Source organism: Urocitellus parryii, chromosome 2 (genome assembly GCF_045843805.1).
Source record: "Urocitellus parryii isolate mUroPar1 chromosome 2, mUroPar1.hap1, whole genome shotgun sequence".
Classification (NCBI taxonomy): domain Eukaryota; kingdom Metazoa; phylum Chordata; class Mammalia; order Rodentia; family Sciuridae; genus Urocitellus; species Urocitellus parryii.
Window position 1 is genome coordinate 25,241,215 of NC_135532.1, and position 19,220 is coordinate 25,260,434.

The 19,220-nt window shown below is 46.4% G+C and overlaps 1 protein-coding gene across 1 annotated transcript in view; it reads right to left on the reverse strand.

Annotated features, from left to right (window-relative positions):
- Nucleotides 1–19,220, reverse strand: part of Slc7a1 (solute carrier family 7 member 1) — a 75,837-nt gene that overhangs the window by 20,893 nt on the left and 35,724 nt on the right. Inside the window, exons 3-4 of the mRNA XM_026388381.2 lie at nt 4,048–4,431; nt 608–766 (exon numbers count right to left, since the gene is read on the reverse strand). Coding sequence (XP_026244166.2) covers nt 608–766; nt 4,048–4,417 — 529 coding nt within the window. The 5' untranslated portion in view covers nt 4,418–4,431. The remainder of the gene's footprint in view (nt 1–607; nt 767–4,047; nt 4,432–19,220) is intronic.

Consider the following 19,220-nt stretch of genomic DNA (forward strand, 5'->3'; position numbering starts at 1 on the left):
CATTCTTTCTTTTTAACACTTTTCATTAGTGCAGTTTAGTTTTATGTAGTAGTGGGACTCATTATGCAATATCCACACATGAACATAATTCAATAGACTTCATTCCCCTCTCTGCCTTCCTCCCCATCCACTTCTCTACTGATCTTGTTATAATAATAATAATAATTATTATTATTATTTTAAACTACTGCATTGTAATTATATATAGAAATAGGATTCATTGTGGTATATTCTTACATGGACAAAGCCTAAGATTGTCTTTTAATTAAATGGCATACAATTAAATGGCTATTCGACAGGCCAACTCTATGTGAATCTATGAGAAGCCATTAGCACAGGGACAAATGAACAGAGGTCTCCATGCATTACCAAAAAAAAAAAAAAAACAGGTGGGAAGTTGGATAAAAAGACAAGAAAAAAAAAAGGAAGAAGGCCAGGGGTATAGCTCAGTGCTAGAGCAGCTAGAGCACTTGCCAGTCATGTGCAAGGCCCTGGTTCCATCTACAGGGGAAGAAAAAAATGACAAAAAGAAGAGAGACAAACTTAACAAAAGCCTGTCCTCCACCCACTGCACCAGCCCCATGTCCCTGTCAAGGTGTGGCTTTACCTGTTAAGATGAGGATTATAATCACAGCAAATATGTCAGGGTTTTCGGCCAGCACGCCGGGGGCATTCAGGGCCATGTGCTTCCGTGAGAATTCCCCAATCGGCTTGCCTATCAGCTCGTCAAAGGTCGCACTCCAGGCTCTCGCTACACTTGACGTACCTGCCACAAAGCACATGTGGTAATTCTAGGACAACTGTCAACAGAATGTGCGTCATCAGGCTCAATGTTCCCAGCACCAGGCAGGGTCACAGTCAGCGTGCTGGGACCTCACAACAGCAGCCTCACCACAGTAGGTACTAAGCCAGAAGAGAGGCTCAACCAGCAACTGGAGGGAAGGGGAAAGTGTGAGAAGGCTTCCAGGGCCTGGAAAGAAGCATGTGTGTGCCTCAACGCAACATGCATGCAGACCCTCATGTTCACATGGTTATCTCTGCAACAGATGGCTGAACTGAACAGTATTTCAGCTTTACAAGGGGGTGAAAGCAACATGTGTTCCGCAGAAACTACTTTGAAGTTTGAATCTGCATCTTTGCTGGATCTCTCGCAATATTTGGTGTGGTCCTCTGTTTCAATGCTGGTCAGCAACAGTGACCACAGCTCCTGGTCAGTCCCAGGATCACAGGGGGACACAGTGAGACTGCAGAAGATTGGGCTGCTAAGCTAGGATGTTAGAAGGATGACCTGCATTTTCAGGTTATGATATTTTCATATTAGCAATGGGTTGATCAAGGTGAACCCCACTGTAAGTCAGGAAGCATCTGTATGTATAGTTGAAACCCAGCGTATGTTTGCATATATAAACATGTAACAATAAAATTCCTACAAAAAAGTAGTTACCCCTACCACCTAAGAGGCACTCTGACAACATTTGTTCAATTTTATTTGATTTCATTAAAAAAAAATACTGATGACAACTTGAGAAATTGATTGCATGATGTAGTCTTGGGATGCAGCAGGCAGTCTGCCTAAGAAACCCCTTTTGCGGGAACACCCCCTGGCAGCAGGGCTGATGGTACCTGAACCCCAAGATCCCCTCTACAAGGACAGCATTGAAGGGGGTGACCCCATCTCAGGAGCAAGGTCACCACTTATCCCAGGGCAGTGCCACTCTGGGTCTCAATCTGAGCTCTTACCACCTGACCCAGAAGCCACAGTGTCCCACCATGCAGGACCATAGATGAAGCCCCATGCATCTCCATGCATCTCATGGCCACAAGGAACACAGACACAAGCTGCACCCCAAAGGCCAACAGCAGCTGGCTGCTTTCTCTCTCTCTCTCTCTCTCTCTCTCTCTCTCTCTCTCTCTCTCTCTCTCTTATTTAATTCTAAAGAGAGTCATTGCTTTTCCACTAGTGTTTGTCAGGAAATGTCACTAAAATTCCAATATTTGCATATAGTATTTTCCTTTACTTTCAGGGCCTTGCCAGTGACTGGTCTGAATTATCCACAGAATTTTTCCATAGTGATCTGCACAGGATTCAATTTCATTACTTGGTTTCAGTATTTTTCCAACATCTCAAAAACGTAACCATGCTTCTTCATCCTAAACAACAACTTATTATGAATTCTGCTTCTGAAGATCACAACCTAAATGAAAAGATTTGGTCTGTCTCCCCTGTACCCCTAATGAGGCTAGATCACTGCATTTGAGCTCCCAGACCCCACCCTGCTGGATGCCAGGGACTGCCCTGGGCTTTCTTCCCAGCCCACCCACTTCCCATTTCTGAATCATGGTTAAAAAAAAAAAAAAATGTTGGAAAATTTGCCCTTCCCCAATAGCTAAAGCTAGGAATAAATTTCCATAATACATGCATCAGCCTTACACAAGCAAATAGCACTTTGACAAAGACTCTTATTTGTTGGTCTAGAAGCAGTAAACACTTCATGCTCAATGTTTTTGTTTTATGCCCAGGTAAATCCTCTGAAAACATAACAGTCCTTTTAAAATAGCTACATTGTCACTGAGAGACTGCAGTGTAGTGTGAGAGCCATTTGTGGTTACAAGTTTTGATGTTGCACTGAAAAAAAAAAAAGAAAAGAAAACCATTGTGAATTTTATTTTAGAATTCAGAAGAGTAAGCTCTGTTGGCTCTCAGCAGATGCTCAAAAGAAAGAGAAGGTGCTCCTCAAAGGGCCTGCCCATTGACCTCTGCCAGCTGGCCTGGTGAAGTAGCAGTAGTGTCCCTCATGCAGAGATGAGGCCACAAGAGTCCCAGAGGGCAGCACCTTGTACAGGCTCCCCAGGAGAAGGACACAAAGTGAGCCAGGAGTCACAAGACTCCACTTACCTCATCTGTTTTTTTGAACAATATTAAGAGAAAGCTTGTTTTAAAAAAGAAAAAGAAGAACATTTAGTGGCCACCTGAATTTCTACTTTTGTGAAGTGACCATTCATATCCTTTGCTTATTCTTATATTTAGGTCTTTCTTTTGCACTGATGTGGTCACCTTCAGTTGTGATCAAAACACCAAGATCATGAAGAGAAGTAAAGCAGTTTCCCCTACCCCATCAAAAAGATTATATGTTTGGTGGCTCTGCTTGCTGGGTGGTCATGTTTAATGCTGATGCCCAGTGAGAAACAGGTTCCCTGGGAGGACAGAGGGTCAGAGGCGACAAGTAGGTGCATGGATCTAAACATTCTGCTTGTTAGATAGTAAAGATAGAGTAATTAACTGTTATAATAATAACATATGTGAAAACAATTTGAACATCTCACAAGGACATCCAATACAACTGTGCTATGTTTATGAATCTATATAATGGTATGCAACCATTAGCAATAGGACCACGAAAAATGGCTAACGATGAGGAATTAATGTATCCTATTGTATAAAGAGATATACCGCACAAAAATAGACATTTAAATTTACAAATGTATCAGCAATACAAATCTGTTATACTCCAGATAGCAAGTTCTTATGAACTCTTACTCTTCCATTGTATCCCAAATGTCCAGCAAAATGCTCAGCACAGAATAAACACTCAACAGACACTGTGCTTCTTAAGAGAAAGAAAGAAAGAAAGAATGAATGAATGAATGAATGAATGAATAAGAGAAGCCGTCTCTCTGGGTTCTCAGGTTGAACAGCTCTGCTTTCTTGGTGCTTTTCTCTATTTCTCCAATTTTTTTTTAATTGGTGATATATTGAATAACCAGAAAAAATACTCAAAGAAACTAAATTACTTTTTGACTAATTAGAAACAGCTTATTAAATCTATGTCTCTTGAGTGAAGGGGGCGGGCTTGGCTTGCCCCTGCCTCTGGGGCAGTTCACTACAGCCATACCCACGGGCAGCTGAACACCTTTCATAAACACAGAAGGCAACATGGACAGCCCTGAAGGGAAGGAGCTCCGGGAGGAGCAGCCCGTCTTCCTGGGGAGCCAAGAGGGGCCCACTGGGGAGCGGGGAACAAGTGGAGGAGGTCTGCTGGGACCTACCGATGATGTAGGAGAGGATCAGATTCCAGCCCGTGATGAAGGCCCAGAGCTCCCCCACGGTCACGTAGCTGTAGAGGTAGGCCGAGCCCGTCTTGGGGACGCGAGCCCCAAACTCTCCGTAGCACAGGCCAGCCAGCACGGAGGCCAGCGCGGCGATCAGGAAGGAGATGACGATGGCAGGGCCGGCGTCCTCACGGGCCACGGCTCCAGCCAGGACGTAGACACCTGCGCCCAGTGTGCTGCCCACCCCCAGGGCCACCAGGTCGAAGGTGTTCAAGCAGCGGGACAGCCGGCTCTCCTCCCGGCTGCAGTCCACCACCTTCCGCCGCAGCATCTGGTGACCAAGTCGGAGCAGAACTTTGCACCCCATTGTGCTGTTCACGTCTGCCAAGAAAGAAAAAGAATAAAGGTGTCTTGTCACTGCTGTGAGTTTCACCCGGACCTCATCTTTTTCTTTTTTTTAATATATATTTTTTAGTTGTCGGTGGACACAATACCTTTATCTTTAGGTGGTGCTGAGGATGGAACCCAGTGCCTCACAAGCGTGCTAGGCGACTGCTCTACCCTTGAGCCACAACCCCAGCCCCTGGACCTCATCTTAAAGGCAGGACCACAAGGTCCTTTATGATTATTTCCTGCTAAAATGTTCCAACTCATAGCATTCCATCATTGGTTGTCAGAACCAAGACTCCTTAGGTCTCAGGGCCCCCCAGCAGGAAGTTGCTGTACCCAGCTGCCTTTGCTTTAAAGTCCCTGAGCTTCCATGTTTATTTCAGTTCTCAACTGAGAACTTTCCATGGGCAGAAATTATGCGGTATTGGAAACACAAATTAATGACATTGTTCCTACCTGCAGTAATCATATAAAAGGAAAACAAGATGTCATTTCTGAATACTGTACTGTCATGGAAGACACACCAAACTATCTGATTTAATTATTGAAACCCAGAGGTCTTGAATAGCACTGACGATGTTTCCAGATCTTTCCAGGACCCTCTGAGGTCAAGGACAAGTTATTTCCACTTTTAAGTTAGTGGAGAACTGGGTCCAGAGCAGAAAAGCACTGAGTTGTTTCAAGTGAGGGCTTTTCATAGCCATCCTACTCCAGGAAGCACTTCCTTCTGGGCCATGCAATGGCACATTGTGCTGAGTGACATGCACCTGGCTACTCGTGAGAAGGCACATGTTCACTGGCACGCTGGCTCATGTCATCTGCTGCTACATGGAACACGCTCCACAGGGGCCTCAGGAACACATGGTGGACCTGTGAACTCACAGCAGCTTTAGACTACTTTCCTGTGACGGACAGGCCCAGGCAGGCAGGTGCTACAGTGACGCCTTGGTCCTGGGGCAGTGGCCACCCTTGGGGATGTGGAGTTTCACTCCTGAAGGGCAGACTCTGAACAGTGACCTCCTCACACAGAGCACAGTATGGAAGGGGGGACAGCTCCTGTGCTTGGAGAACCCCGACAAACATGGCCTTAGCCAGGCCAGCAAGGTCAACATCAACCCTGTGAAGCCATGCTGAGCATGGGCTGTGATGAGGAGGTCACTGTACCTCTGGGGTCTGCCTCCCCAAACCCATAGCCCACTGGAACCTTGGGAAAATCACCAGACAAATGACCATCGGGCATTCTACAAGGTAGCCGGCCAGTACTCCACAAAAACTGTCAAGGTCATCAAAAACAAATCTGTCAGAGCCACTCTGCCAGACCCTAAGGAGGCAATCTGGGATCCTGGAATGGGAAAGGAACCACAGGGAGAAACTACAGGAATTGAGTAAAGTGTGGACTTCAGTTTAGGTGACAACATGGGTCAGTAGCTGTAACTCGTGCACATCATGACACGAGGCCATTGAGGTACCACGAAATAAACCATTGATTTTTTTTCCATCTTTATCAGTTGATATTTTATTTTACTGACCTAACTCAGCTGCAATTAAGCCATCGGTAAGCGAAACCCTTTAAACAGAGACCACACATCTGGAAAAGCCCCTGCCTAGCCACCTAAGACACTTCACCGCCTGCCCACGCCGTGCACCCTCCCTCCCAGACCTCAGGCTCAGGTCCCTTAGCATTGTTCCTGTCCCTGGCCAACTCCAGGTGACGGAAGAACTGGGAGTGGTTCTTCCTGTGCTTCACCTAATGGAACCAGAAGAGAGGGGAAAAAATCTGAAGATCTGTGAAGTATGAAGCTAGACCCGGGAATCCCCTCACTACAGATGAGCCAAGGGCCAAATAAGGTCGCAGTTCTGAAGGCGCCAGTGGCCCTGGCTCATTTGGGGTTCCGGTGGGACTGCAGGTGGGAGGGAAATGATATCCTGGTGTGGCAAGGTGGGGACAGGTGGAGGGAAATGGGAGGAAAAGGAAAGAGCATTGTTTGTGGAGCAGCAGCTGAGTGGGAAAATCGCAGAATCGGAGTTTGAGGGGGTGCCCAGGAGAAGAAGCAGAGAGGCTCATGGCTCCGGGTGCCTTCGGCAGGGCAATGCCACCCCCTGGAAGCCCGAAGAGAAGATTCTGAGGTGTTCTAGCAAGCTGCCCGTGATGCCTGCAAGAAGTGGGTTTTCTAGGCTGCTGGAGGCAGGAGGGAACAGCAGGAGGTACCGAGGCCCTGCCGCTGCTGGGGCCTGCAGAAGGCTCTGGAAGGTTCTAGCCCTCTTAAAGCAAGCCCAGGAGCTAATTTCTCCTGGAACTGCTTTTTTCTTTTCACCTGTAGAAGATTTAACCTGGTTAACTCAAATCCAATTATAAATCACAACAAATTGATTAGTGAACAGTTCTGGGGTGGTGAAGTTCTTTGACAGGAAGGGACAGCACTGCCATGCCACTCAATGGCTGTGCTGAGAGTGCAAAAACCGTTGCAGGGCTGGGGGTGCAGCTCAGTGGGAGAGCGCATGCCTAGCATGTGCAGGCCCCGGGTTCAAGGCCCAGCGCTGCAGACAACAACAACAACAAAGAAACAAGTTGTAGAGCACTTCGCAACATCACTCTTTATGGCAAAAAGAGTACTGTAAATAGAAAGGAGCGTAATGGGAAGTGGATGTGGGTAAGCTCCATGTACTTGCACAGTTGTGAATTTGGCTGGTAGATGTGACTGCTGGATGGACTGACAGACACAGTACCTGCCAGCTCCCTCCTGTCCCAGATTTCATTTCCTCTTAATAATGGGCAGATTCTAAAAGCCAGATGTAAGGCACAGACAACACCACTCTATTATAGGCTCTGCCTTTCTGTCCCGGGCCCTTTGGGAGGCTGGCCCACAGTTCCCACTCCTTTCCAGAAAGTGTGCTCTAGTCCTAGGCAGGACCACAAGCTCTAAGGGGCCTGAAGTGGGATTCTTGTTGAGGGGTTCATGCCCCAGGAACAGAACTCCAAGCCTCCTTAGAACAGAATGTAATCCTGGGACCTTGTGTTAGGACAAGATGACCCACTTGGACACGCATGGATGAAAGCACAGAAGCACACGTGTACCCATATCGTCCCCTGCAGATGGCCCATGCCAGGGAAAGGCTGCTCAAAGAACCAATGTACTTACCATTGGGCAAACTTCACCTCCACCTTCAAAATGAAGGAGGCAGGTTATTAAATACTATAAATTTGGATACAGATATTGGTTTTTCGACACAAGGTGAAAGGGAGTTCTTTGGTGAGACAACTGTGACCACATGGGTGCAGTTCACTTCTCTTGAATAAGCAAATGGAGGCTCATTGTCTTCTGTCCTGCCCTGGGCACTTGGGAAATGCTCTGTGTATCAGTGGGAGAAGGCACAGCAGGGACTCTGACAGTGGACTCACTTCCCATCACCTCTCCCTTGATGACTTCTTAAGTATCTCTTGCTATCTGGGGTGAGGGTGAGCTCAACTCCTTTGAAGGTGCAGGAACAGAAGCACTGTCCCATTGCAGGGTAGAGGGGCAGAGCTGATAATGGGGAAACATCAGTGTCGCAAGTTAGGTGTTCATTTCTACTTCCCCAGTCAGGAGAAAGTAAGATAACTAAGCCTGGGTTTTATTTGAAGAAGCATCCTTTGTGTCTCTTTGGAGGTGTTGCAGAAAACTGTTCTCCAACTGGCATTTTCTATCAGCAGTTTGCACCCGTTACACTTCCGCTCATGCCAGTATGCCGAAGCGAGTTGTTCAACCAACAGTGAGGCAAAAAACCTACACTTCACTGCACAAAACGAATCTAACCATGCCAATCCCGGCAGTGTCAGGTGGAGACAGACTTCCGGCATGGAAATCTGCAGGCATGCTTTGAAAACATGATCTAGAAACAACGCTGCCCTTTCTTATGGGGAGGGATAATTTGTACAACCGTTGACTTGTACTTCTATTTGAAGTTTTGACAAGAATTCTGCCACACCAAGCGTGTCAGCTGCATCTTAACTGCCTAGTCACCTATTATTGAAGAACACTAGCCTTAGGTGGTATCCTCTTTGAAAAGCAAAGAAAATCTATCCCTTTCCCAAAGAAAGTCTAACTACAAATTTCATTACAGTAATCACTACATAAAAAATAGGAGTGAAATGATCCAATGAGTCAGATTTCAGAGAGAAAGATCTTCCTGGGCTCTGTTTAAAGATTTCTGGTAAGGTGGGCTGTATCCTTGGGGTGATTTTTTTTTTTTAGTCTCAAATTTAATCATTGATTCTATCCCTCAACACTCCAGCTTAATGGCTTGAGGGAAAGAGGGAGGAAAGGGGTCAGAAGTAGGCTGCGAGACCCTATTCCTAAATGTCATCCTTGGAAGAAAACCTTAACCCTGAAATCTTCACTAGGAATTTTTACGAGGTCCTCCAAATGGCTCAGGTTCCAAACCACCAGTCCCCACCAGACATCTGGCAGGAAATATCTAGAGTACAACCTATCATTCCAATGGCAGGGAGAATGCCATCTACATTTGTACTGCGCTGAAGAAACTCCATCTTTGCTGGGTGCTGGCATTCCTGGAGACCACGAGTCGGGTGTAGTTACCTCCCCTCCCCTAAAGCAAGAGCAGCTGGGAAACCACAGACATGTCATGTAGGCACTGCCCCAGGGGCCCTGGAGGGTGCATGCAGCTTTTAAAAGCAGGGCCACAGTGCTTATGATTGGGTGAGTGGAACCAGAGGTGATAGGAAGGGTCCAAAAAAAGCGCTCTAGGATGCTGGTCATTGTGGGGGAGGAGAAGGAGAATCGACGACAGGGAAGAGGTGGTGTGGAAGGAAGTGATCTCAAAGCAGGAACCACTTCCCTCCAGATGTTAGGAGGCCCAGGTGCCAGAACTTCAATTTAAAAAAATATATATCAGGGTGCATCTGGGCCTGGTAGACACTAGGGCAAAGACTGGGGGTATGAAAGGAGAGAAAATGACAGAAGTGAATAAGGTCCCAGGAAGCAGCAGTCAAAGTCACTTCATGGGCAGAAAGAGACTAAGGGAAGAAAGGAGTATGGTCAGCCCCTAAGATTATCAAAGGTTATGTAAGAATTGAGCCAACAGGGATAATTTAAGTGTTCACAAGTCATTAGTTCTTGACAAGGTTCAGAGAAAACAAAACAAAGTCAAGTCTTGGGAGCCACTACCAACTGCTGGGGGTGGCTAACAGAAAGACTGACTGAGTGAGTTTAATATATACCGCAGGGAAACTCCAGTCACAAAGACCCTATTCATGCACAGTGTACAGAAGATATTACCTTATAGGTTAAGAACAGTGTAATTGGGAACATCATGAGGATTATACTCACACAGGCTGAATAAAATTTAAAATCACTCTGGATGTCACCAAGTGGAAAAAAGAAGGGAAATCCTTTTGTTGGATAATAGTAAAAATTGTGTATAACATACAGTAAAATGTGCAATAATGTAGCCATTAAAAAACGAACTGACACAATGGCTCCAGGAATGAGCAGCCAGGGCAGTGGCGTCCAGAGCAGAAGTGTGAGTCCAGAACTCCAATACACTTTAGGCGTATTCTCCTAAACCCCACAGATTGTAGGTAGTGTGACCTCTGGTGCCTGGCATGGGTGGGCACAGGGAGAACGTGATGTCTGAATGGCACAGCCATGGACCAAGAACAGCGGGAATCAATCCAGGAACAACTGATCAGAGGTCCCAACACAGGGACCAGAGCGGGGAACCCTTCCTGGATCCAAGATTACCATGAGGGACATGAGGGACGAGAGGACCCTGCACACACCTGCAGATAACCCCCAGGGCAAGAGCTGACGGACCCTGGACCCAGGAGAGAACAGAGCTGAGCCTTAAAGTGAATCTGTGGCTGAAACAGTAATTTGTCTGCCAACCATTCACAATAGCTCTAATGTCACCGCCACACACCAGGTCAACAGGCACAGGACCCAGTGGGTGCATATGGGGCGTGTCTGTGGGCGGAAGACATCCAGGCAGTGACTGAGATGAGTCTTCAGATTACAGGCGGTTTCCTTTTTGTCTTTTTCCCCCTTGCTGCACTTGTCATGCTGTCTTCAATGATACTTTTAAAATCAGAAAACAACAGTAATGATGAAGAACAACGACCATCTTGGGGCACCAGCCATGAGAGATGTTTCATGCAATGTATTTTATTTAATCTTCCTGCCACGTCACCAAATAAGCAGTGCCATGTGTTCTAGAGACAAGGATCCAGGCTTGAGCACAACTCAGTAATTCTCAGCCCTGGGCGTGTATCACAACCAGCTGGGAAGGTTTTATAAAATAGCGATGCCAGGCCCCACCACAGATGAGAGCGTCAGTGTCACTCCCCCAGGTAACCCACCGAAGGGCAGACAGCCAGGGACAGGTGCGGCCAAGATCATCTTCCTCCCTTCAGAGCCCTGAGCTGCTTTGGATTAACAGGGCCCAAGGGATAGCATGGCTGGGTGGGGAGAGGTAGTGTGGAAAAGACATGGGGACAGATGGCACTGTGTCCAGGTGGAGTGGACTGCACCTGCCTCACAGGGGCTGAGCCCCTCACACCCGCTGACGCAATGCAGTGGTCTCCAGGGAAGGCCACACTCTAGTCACTCTTCCGTCCCACAGCCCCTAGTAGGCGACAGACAGTTTTTATAGGAGTGTAACATGTGCAGTGCCCTTAATGCACTCTCAGTAACTGCCCACTGTTTTACCTCTAACTCAGGAAACTAAGAAGACACGCCGACATTTGTCTTAGGAAGCTATCAACAACCTGGGAGGGTCTATCAAGGGACAGTGTAGTAGCCTAATGCGTAATGGTTTAATTGGCCAAGATGCAAGTTTCTGCTCCTACAAACGAATATAGATGTGCAAAGATGCTACTTAGCATAAACTCAAACACAGGCAACCCAAGTCACCTACAAGGCCTTGACCTAGTTCCCAAGCATCACTATAGTATGCTGATTTTAAGTCCTTTGGGTATGTGCTGAGGAGTGGGACCACTGGGTAAAGTTCACAGGTGACTTCTACCCTCGGCACCCACACATGACCCTCTTTCCTGCTCCACTGTGGGGACCAGCTCCAGTCCCTGCCACTCCCCGTGTCCTGAGTTTCTGTAAGGCCCAAATTCATTGTCTAAAACAAGTCACAGTACTCAGGGCCTCAGTTTCCCATCTGTAAAATGGGGATGGTACTGCAGGTTGCTTATAAGGACCATGAGACAGTGCATTAGGAAACACTCTGAAAGGCAAAATTTGCTCTCGTTCAAATGCTGAGAAGCATTATTATCACCACGCTAGTTCCTCATAATAACTTTTTTCTTTTAAATCTCCATTACAATTTGCAGGTCAATTGTCTCTGCGCCAGGGAAGCAGAGGGCAAGCCACCCAGAGGGCTCAGGGCTCACCTCACTGGGGCCTTCACTCCTCCAGGCTTGGCCACAGTCACTGTGAATTCCACCTCCTTCTCCGCACTTGATCCTTTCCAATGCTGTTTACCCAAATCAGAGAATGACATGAAAAAAAAACGAGAAGCTGGTGGGAGAACTCCTAGGTGTGCTTTCACAAACACTGGATAAAACTGGAGAGCCGATTCCTCCCTGAGCCAATGGGATGTGAGTGAAGAGCACTTTAGTTCCAGGATGGCGTTTTCCACCATCACGTGGGAGCCGCCTGGCGCTGTGCAGAAACGCATGACAGTAATGGCTTCTCCCAGGAACACAGAGCTCCACTGCCAAGTGACTGCCAATCGCACTCACTTTGGTGGCATGTAAATAAACACCCATCCACACACTGTAAAGTGGGGCACAGGAAGGCACGCAGGCCTCCCGAGTACTATGCTGATTAACTAGACTCAGTAAGGGCCTGGGCCTGAGAACTGGGGCATCCATGAAACAGGCTTCACATCAACTTTGAGCTCTTAATTTAAAGCCATGCTGGATACATACACAACTTCCTTTACAGTGCATGAGATCAATGAAGCAGCTAAGTTAGTCCTCTCGTGAGACTAGGAGGGTGGGGCTTAGGTGGCAGACAGATGCCCTCAATCACTTAAGTCACCAGTAGTGGGAGGAACAGAGACAGATCACCTAGTTCTAGAAGCCATCACCTATGACAGGTGCCAAACTGACTCAACTTTTTTTGTTTGGGGGATGGTGTGGATAGTTCTAGGATCAAACTCAGGCCCCGAGCATGCTAAGCATGTGCTGTCTACCACTGAGCTCATCCCCCACCCCGCTCATTTTCTTATAAGCCTGGCTAGTTGCCCAAGCTGGCCGCTACTCATGATCCTCCTGCCTCAGCCTCCTGAGCAGCTGGGACTACAGGGGTACACTACTGCACCCAGCTTGCCTCAACTTTGACCAAGCCTCCTCCTGCTGCCTGACAAGTCTTCCTTTTTTGTTACTCTATCTGAAATTCTACAGATACAAGACTGACTTGGGTCAGGTGACAACTTCTTAACTGCCGACATCCCAGTTAAATTACGTTGCTTACTAGTCACACACAGTGGGCTGAGTCAGTATAACCCATCCACTCCCCTCCTGCTGGACAAGACCCACTGGCTTTGAAGCAGTCTGTGGTTTATTCCAGAGTGAGGAAAAGGGGATAATTTGGGCTGTAGGACCCACCCAGGGATGTGGCAGAAAGTCCTAGAAGGCATAAAGACAGCAGAGGCTTGGAAAAGGTCTGTAGAAGAAAGGGCTAGATAAGGCAGACAGATTCAATATGATGTTGGCCATACTGTGTCTCTGATAAAAACGGGGGAAGTGTCAAGACAGCACATTAGCATCCCTTAAAATAATAAAGGTCGACAAAGAACTGTCTGTGGGGAGTGGGGATCCAAACACTTGTCCCTGGGGAGAAGACGACAGGTGGTTTTTATTTCCTGCACTTTGACAAATTGTTTTCTATCATCAATGTACACTGATGATTCTGAATTAAGGAAAGAAAATTCCTTTAATGAAAGTAAAAAAATGGAAAAAAGGAAAGCAGGAGGGTACAAAGAGGAGTCAAAGCCATCTCAAGATTCTGACTTGCTGGGGGTGTATGTAGCTCGGTGGCAGAGCACTTGCCCAGAGTGCACCAGAAAAAAACAAAGCAGCAGCCGCCGCCCCTCCAAGAGGTGCTGATAATAAGCAACATGGAATTTTATTACGGTTCTCTGTATATTTGTATAGGCTTCAAAGTTCCAAAACTAAATGCAAAAAGAAATTCATTGTGAACTGACCCAGAAAACCCTGAGGAAATTCTACCACCTACACCAAGCACCCCACCCATGTCCCCAAAGCCAAAATAGCCCCAGATGCTGTAAGCCACCACTGCATGTTAACTTGAGTTAAATAGTCTTGTGTATAGGATCAGGTTGAACCATATAGAATTGTTAATATTCAATCATTTTTTAATTGATTGGATCATCAGACCTAACCTGACCCCTTCCTAGCTGTGTTTCTAGACGTTGTCTCTGAGCTCCAGTCTGAATAGATGAGGAAATAGTCTTCAAAGTCGACCAGTCTCACACTAGTCTGTACTGGTGGAGCCAACAGGAGTTCCAAAGGACACACTTACGGAAAAACAGAAGGGTTTATAGGTTATTCCAAAGCTGGTGACTGCTGAGAGGGAGAGGCTGTTAAGCCACCTCCTTGTGCTGTACACGTGAGCGACATGAACGAACTCTGGGGTTCTCCTCCTAACCTAACTGGGGGGACACAGCACCCTCGGTGGATCTACTTGTGGCCCACCAGAGAGCAGTCAGGTGGGACTGCAGCACTGGCCAGTGCCCAGTGGCCAGTGAGGAGCACGAGGAAGGGACAGAATGGCCCCAAAGGGGAATCTTGCCCAGCCATCCAAGGGACTTATACCTCTACTTACAGGTAAAAATTTATTTTAAGGTTTGTCCTTTCTTCATAAATATATACCTTTATTTTATGTATCTGTTTGGTTTTTTGTTTTTTAATTTTTTTATTTATTTCATGTGGTACTGGGATAGAACCCAGAGCCTCACACATGGTAGGCAAGCACTCCAGCACTGAGCTGCAGCCCCAGCCCTAGAGGCAAAAATTTTAATCAAAGAAGGGCATCAGGGGCTAGGGTTGTGGCTCAGCGGTAGAGCGCTTGCCTAGCAGGTGTGAGGCACTAGGTTCGATCCTCAGCCCCACAGATAAGTAAATGAAAAAGTTATGTCCATCTACACCTTAAAATTAAAAATAAAATAAGGGCATCAAAACAACATATTACTGGGGCAGGATTTATCTGGTACTGTCATGAAAGACACTGGAGAGAAAAACTGAACCGTAGGACTTCCAGTTGCTTGGTGTTCGACTTCCTTTTCTGGTAACAGATCAATACATTTGCCTCTGAGCGTGATATTTTAATCCAAGTAATAAAGCACCTTTGCACAAGCAAATGCCATGACCTTTTATATTTACCTGCCCTTTGTCCCAGGCTCCCCCCCCCATAGAGCCCTGAGACACATATAACACACACGCCCCTGGTTACCATGGAAATTATCTACGAGGTATATGTCATGCACAAATAATCCTTAAGCAGGAAATGCCATATTTTATGGTAGGTCTTTCTGGTCTATTCACAACCGTACCTCACTGTTGGCAAAATCTCAGACATTTGCTGCAGAAGGAAAGCATTTATAATCTGAAAGCAATGCCACAGCCTCCTGGCCCAGTTCCCCGCCTGGCCTGTCTTTAGTCCTCAACCACCACCTGCCGTATTTTCCCAGTCATGAGGTTTCCTCTTTGTGTAACAAACTTGGAGCAGGCGTCCGAGTAGGCAGTAACAAAACAGCTTCTCGTAGAGAGAAGGGCATCTGACTTGTCCGACATTCCTTCCAGATGTCAGGAAGTAAATGCCCAATGACACAAAGGTCTTCAAATGTCAGAGTATCTGACTGAATGATCAAAAAACAGGAAACACCAAAGGACCAGGTGGAGCAGAAATGAACACGGCATTCCAAATGCTGAAGAAATGGGCCCCGCCACCTCCCACTAATGAAATCTCCCTCTTCCACCAAACACTAGACAGCGTTACATGCAAAGGGGCTCTCATCCTGTGACACGGTCCATATTTTAATCATAGGTCACAGGCTGTGCCACCTGCATTGCTTCCTTGGAAGGCTCTGGGGTAGCACCATAGCCACAGATGTCACTGCAAAACGCGACTCAAACTTGAACCTGGAGACTCTCGATACTCAACTCAATGTCCCGGACAGTGGATAACCTGACTCTCTTACACTTTAGAGAGCAAGAACAGCATGCACAAATGACTGCACCATTTTTTTTTTTTTTGAGGCTTTTTTGCCTTTCCCATTACGGGGCTCAGGATCGAACCCAGAGCCTCGAGCATGCCAACCACAAGCTCTTTTACTGAGCTACACCCTTTAAAAGGAATTCTTAAAAAAAGCTGAAAACAGACTTTCCAACTTATGCCTTAAGTAATACCTTTGATGATCCCCATATTTAATTTTAAGGTGTAGATGGACATAACTTTTTCATTTACTTTTCTTTGCTGCAGAAAAACCTGCTGGGAAGATATCCTGCCTGCTACAAGTTCACTGATGAGCAAGTTCTTGGACACCCAGGACCACATTTTCCTACACAATGTAATAAAATCAGTTAGACCCTGAGGCAGCTAACAAAGAACAACTTAACCTACCATGCACTCTGGAGCCAGTCACCAGCCAGCAGGTCAGTGATGGCCCAAGACAACTATGTTGGCTGGAGGAGAAGTGGGCCTACAGAGCTGTGAAAAGCTTTAAAAATCAGGATTATTGTAGGAAAAAAAGAGAAAAGAATGAAATAATTTTTTACAAAAATAGACAGCGGATGGGAACTGCTTTTCAATCTATATTCCAAGGAGCCAGGAAGGGTGATCAGCAATGGATAGCCCTCAACACGGCCCCAGGACCTCACCTCCTAATTTCCCGGTATGGGTGGGGCCTGCAGCTGGCTTCAGACCTAGAGAACATGGCAAAGGTGATGGGCTGTCAGGACTGTGGTTAATCACATTACACCAGGCTCCAGCTTTCGAACAGCCTCCTTATTGGCTCAATGAAGCAAGCAGCCACACTGGGAAAGCCCAGGTGACAATGAGCTTAGGGCAGCCTCCAGGTCAGCCAGGTTAGGCTCAGACCTACACCATGAGGAAATGGATCTGGCCAACCACCTGAGGGAGCGTGGAAGCAGATGAGAACCTCAGGATGATAATCAACAGTCAACACCTTGACCACAACCTCTCGGACCCCAAGCACAGGCCCTGGCTAAGCCATGCTGATTTCTGATCCACAGAAACTGTGAGAAAATAGATGCGTGTGGTTTGAAGCTGCTGCAATGGAGGACCATTGTACGTTTCAAATGATCATGTATGATCATAAGCAAGTGTGCAATTCTTCTCTCCTTAACCCTCTCCGAACTAAACCCCAGAGCTCCAACTTTCTTTAAGGGTCTCTGTTTCAGGGCGAATCCTTACTTCACCTAAAACTACCTTTCTTTGGTTAAGGTTCAGTGATTTGAATATGATTTTCTCCTTCTAGGAAAATGGTGTATATCAAATGGCTGTTGTTTCATTTTAAAAAAATCGTGAAGGTCTCTATCCTGGGCCACCACTTGAGGACTCACAGGAGGTACAAAAGATGCAACCACACATTGTCCCTGTCCTTGCAGAGCTCACAGTCTAGAAAGAAGAAAGCAACTATATTTATAAGCATCCATCTGGTGAGAGATAGAAAGGCTTAGGCAGCCAGTGCAAGATGGCGCGTGAGGAGGCTGGTGCAGGGCCAGGACAAAGGAGCATGGAGAGGGTCTCTGATGAGGTCCACTTCCTGCCTGATGAAAGTGCAGAGGACCCAATCAGACAGACACTTCCATACTTGAGCGCCTAAGCTGGGGACCCAATAGAAAACTTAAAACAGACGTACAGAGGGGGCATGGATCAATAGTGGTGAGGAGATCATGGACAGGGGAGAAGATAAGGAAAGGAGGAAATTCTAGAGACTATAAAAAGAAAAGACCAAAATGCCCCCAAGGATTCTCAGCTCGGGCCCCTTCTCTCCAGAAGTCTACCTCTGTCACTTTTGCAATAAACCTCCTGTTGCTTGCTACCTCTGTGTCCCGTCCATCTTTTTTTTTTTTTTTTTGCAGAATGAGACAACAAACCCAGCGCCCCTAGATGGTAACCCCTAGATGGTAACACAGTAGATAATTATTTTGCACCTACTATGTGCTCTCCCCTCCTAGGTGCTGGGGAAGTAGCAGGAAGCACAGGTGAAGCTCTGTGCCCTCCCGGCCAGAGAAGACAGAACCCGACATCCGAGTCGGGCTTTGCCCACAGAAGTCAAGGTCCAGCCCTGGTGTCAGGTAACATGGAGGACGTTCTCCAACACTGTATTAGGACAGCAGAAACTGACTGGTGCAGCCAGGGCGAGCAGCAGATGAACCACTCTAATTTAAGCAGTTTTACCAAATCAGCACCGAAAGAAAGAAAGGAAGAAAGGAAGAAAGAAAGAAAGGAAGAAAGGAAGAAAGAAAGAAAGAAAGAAAGAAAGAAAGAAAGAAAGAAAGAAAGGAAGAAAGGAAGAAAGGAAGAAAGGAAGAAAGGAAGAAAGGAAGAAAGGAAGAAAGGAAGAAAGGAAGAAAGAAAGAAAAGAAAAGAAAGGAAAGAAAAGAAAGGAAAGAAAAGGAAGGAAGGAAAGGAAGGAAGGAAAGGAAGGAAGGAAAGGAAGGAAAGAAGGAAGGAAGGAAGGAAGGAAGGAAGGAAGGAAAGAAAGAAAGAAAGAAAGAAAGAAAGAAAGAAAGAAAGAAAGAAAGAGAGGAAGAAAGGAAGAAAGGAAGAAAGGAAGAAAGGAAGAAAGGAAGAAAGGAAGAAAGGAAGAAAGGAAGAAAGGAAGAAAGGAAGAAAGGAAGAAAGGAAGAAAGGAAGAAAGGAAGAAAGAAAGAAAGAAAGAAAGAAAGAAAGAAAGAAAGAAAGAAAGAAAGAAAGAAAGAAAGAAAGAAGGCTCCCAGGGTCCAGCACACGATGGCTCAGTCTAGGCAGAACATCCTCCCCTTCCCCACTGGCCAGGATCTAATTTTACCTACTGTCTCTGAGAAAGTGCACCTGGCAATTCTGCACCTTTGTCTCTGACATTTACAAGGCTGCAGCAGCCTCATAAACAAGGTGCCTACTTATAGCCTAATCCTCCCCGGAACTGGAGCTTATGGGAGGCCCCTCCTCCTTCCCCCTGAATTCTCACTTCAAGTCAGCCCCCTCCAAGTTACTCACATGTGGCAAAGGCCACTGGCTACATCCCTCACAAAGTCCTTCTGATTACAGACTCAGCTGGGGCTGCTGATCCTGATTATGTAAACATTTTTAACATAGCAATGGACTGAATTAAGGACATGAATGGCCACAAATGACTGAATGAATGTGTGGGAGAGGAAGAAGGGTGGGATGACACTCCTTATAGACATGCTCCTGTGCACACCAACACTCTACCCCATGCTTTGTCCTGACTGAAAAATCTTCGAGATGATGACAATAATGATAAAGTCTTCATATTCAATTTTTAAGTCTAATAGGAAATAACCAGAGCAATAACTTTTAAAAATGTGTCTGTGCTGGAACCCTTTTTTCTACATCCTATCTTGCACCCAAATACAAGACTCAGATAAAACTGAAGCGACTGTGATTTAAAGAGAGATGGGGGGTGAGCAGCCTCCCTGGCCAGCCTTGACCTCCCCAGATCTCATCAGCATCACCACTGTGACTAAAAGATTTGACAAGAACAATTTTAGAGGAGGA